The sequence below is a fragment of the Babylonia areolata genome, chromosome 1 (genome assembly GCF_041734735.1).
Source record: "Babylonia areolata isolate BAREFJ2019XMU chromosome 1, ASM4173473v1, whole genome shotgun sequence".
Lineage (NCBI taxonomy): Eukaryota > Metazoa > Mollusca > Gastropoda > Neogastropoda > Buccinidae > Babylonia > Babylonia areolata.
This window is the reverse complement of record NC_134876.1, coordinates 39,630,312-39,632,803: the sequence shown is the minus strand read 5'-3', so window position 1 is coordinate 39,632,803 and position 2,492 is coordinate 39,630,312. Positions and strand designations below refer to the sequence as shown.

Here is a 2,492-nt window from a genome sequence, read left to right as displayed (position 1 = left end):
AGAAAGAGAGAAGCGTTTTTGTTTCATGCTGTATGAAAGCAGACAGTAAAATTAGCTGTTGTTCAAACTAGTAAGTAAATAATTAGGTTAATTCATAAGTAAACGATTTATATACACATTGTAGAATTAAGATGGAAGTGAAACTGAAAACAATTTAAGTGAAGTAGATGAACGAATAAATGATATACATTTTGTCCACCCAGTTAACGTCGAACCACAAGCAGCTGCAAAGGACCCCTTGCTACCCGTGGGTGTGTTTTCCGTTCAGAACGTATACCTGTTCCTTCCTTTGAGTCGGGGATGTGAGAGGGTGGAGAGAGGGGGGACAATGGAGTCGTGGCGTCGGCAAAGGTACTTCAGCCACTACAGTCGCTACAGCGCGGCGCATTTTTCTGCTTGAGGGCTGCTCGGTATACCCTTCCTCTCTGCGCTACTACTACCTCTGCGTTCTGCGGGCCCCGTACTACTGCCACGAACTTCATTCACAGCCCCTCGTTCCCTCTCTCCCACTCTTCTCGCCACACGGTGTAGCAGCAAGGATCGAAGCGGAGCGTACGGCTGTGAAAGGGTGGCGGCGGCGGCCACACAAACCGTACATGCGACGGACCTACCATACAGTCTCCGTTGAGTGTAGTAGCAGTGACTGCTGGCTGTGAAGATTTCAACTCGGGCCTGAACAGTGAGGAGGACGTACAGCCAGTGAAGGAGACCATGAGACGGAAAGCGCATCCGCTGAGAAGTCTTCAGCGCCTCCCTGAACTCTCCCCCCAGTGAACGATTGGTGTCTTGTGAGTTACAGTCACTGAAGGGAGTTGTCTCCTTTCTTCTTGTCGCTGAGGAGGAGGCGGTGGAGGATTTGAGACCAGATTTTTATCTGTGCGTTCGTTTTGGTTTTGGGTTTATTTTATTTTTTAGTTGCATTTTTTTGTTGATTTTTTTTTTCGGGGATTGATGTGCTTGGATTTATCCGTTGAGGTGATGTAGCAGTTTTCCATCTGAGCCTGGCCAGTGGTTGGCTTCAGTTGACGATGGAAGAGAAAAAGATCCCAGCGACGTCGATGACGACGACGTCCTCGACCATGGGGTCTGGCAAGTCGGTGTCCAGACCCTCCCTGCCCAGCCTGGGCTGCCGGATTACCGTGTGGATGTTGGTGTGTTTGGCGGTGTGTGTGTTCAGCTTCTTGTTGGCCGTGATAGTGTGGACGTTGGCGTCCTACCATGACACAGTGTTGTCCCTGCAGCAGCGGGTGGAACGGTTAGAGAGTGACAGTAGGCACATGGCTGACAACATAGACGTCATTGTGGAGGCCAAGCTCAAATTACTTCTTCAGGAGGTCAGTATTTTTCCCCTTTGTCTTCCACTTTTCCTTCCCATTCGTTTCTTCGTGTTTGGAGTGTTCTCCATGCCCCGTGACTTTAAGCAAGTTACGCAAAACAAAACAAACAAATAAAAAAACAAAACAAACAAAAAAGCAAACAAACAAAAGAAAACCTGTAAATAAATCAATTGCGGCAATTTCCATAGTAACTCTGTCAATAAATGAATGGTAATGATTTTCCTCTGTCGGTTCCCTAAGTCATTGAAGAAAAAACAGAAGAAAGGTTTACATAATGGAGCATTTCTCTTCCATGGCTGTATATTTGGCAGTGCTTCATACTGCTATTTGATTTTCACATCAACTAAGAAAAATAATATCTTATGACAGATAGCTGGAACGATGCAAGCTGTCTTTGTCTTGTCGGGAATAGCGTTACTTTATAGTTCTTGTTTGATATTTCTGTCTGACCACACTCATTTTCCTAATTTAGTTTTATTTATTTTATGTACACAAACTGAAGATAGTAAGCATACTATACAACGGACATCATGTGTGTTGGACGAAACAATTTTTTCACCTGAAAAATCGGAAGAGATGAAGAGATGGAGAACGGACCCCAACCCCCACCCACGCACCCCTTGTTTTCGGGGTGGGGTGAGGGAGTGTGGGGTTGTTGATGGTTTTGTTGTTGTGGTTTTCATCACAACATCACAATGTGTTTTTTAATCATATTTTTGTTTATTCAGATTACAGACATCTCGTTCCGTTGTGTTTCCTGCATGAAGATCAAAGAACAGGGTACAGGGCACAATGCACGGGGTGTGAAATGCTTCCTTGAACTTCTCTCTCTTCTCTGTTAGCATTGAAATATCAAGTAGTTATCATCTACTTTGTCGTTTTCTTTCTGAGTATTTGAAACTTGGTAAAATCTTTAACTGCCATTTTGTGATTTAAGTTTGCTAAGAATTGTAAAAAACACGGAGAGAAGGGAATCCTAATAAGCTGTTTGTGTGAAGCTCCCATTTTGATCAGTCACGTATGAAGGCCATTACTGTTTCTCAGACTGGTAGCACATGGTCGAGGTGAATTGTTTCCATACTGGTGCGTTATAGCTCAGTTCAGATATACAGAATATCCAATATTTGCCACACTGGTCGCACACGAGAGTGCACT

The 2,492-nt window shown here is 44.3% G+C and overlaps 1 protein-coding gene across 6 annotated transcripts in view; it reads left to right on the top strand.

Moving 5' to 3' along the window:
• The first annotated feature begins 241 nt into the window (after positions 1-241).
• Positions 242-2,492, top strand: part of LOC143282841 (uncharacterized) — a 146,847-nt gene continuing 144,596 nt past the window's right edge. Inside the window, exon 1 of one of the 6 annotated variants that reach the window (XM_076588699.1) lies at positions 242-1,334. In XM_076588699.1, coding sequence (XP_076444814.1) covers positions 1,029-1,334 — 306 coding nt within the window. In that variant the 5' untranslated portion in view covers positions 242-1,028. The remainder of the gene's footprint in view (positions 1,335-2,492) is intronic. The other 5 variants (XM_076588673.1, XM_076588691.1, XM_076588708.1 and 2 more) reach the window with 5 other exon arrangements.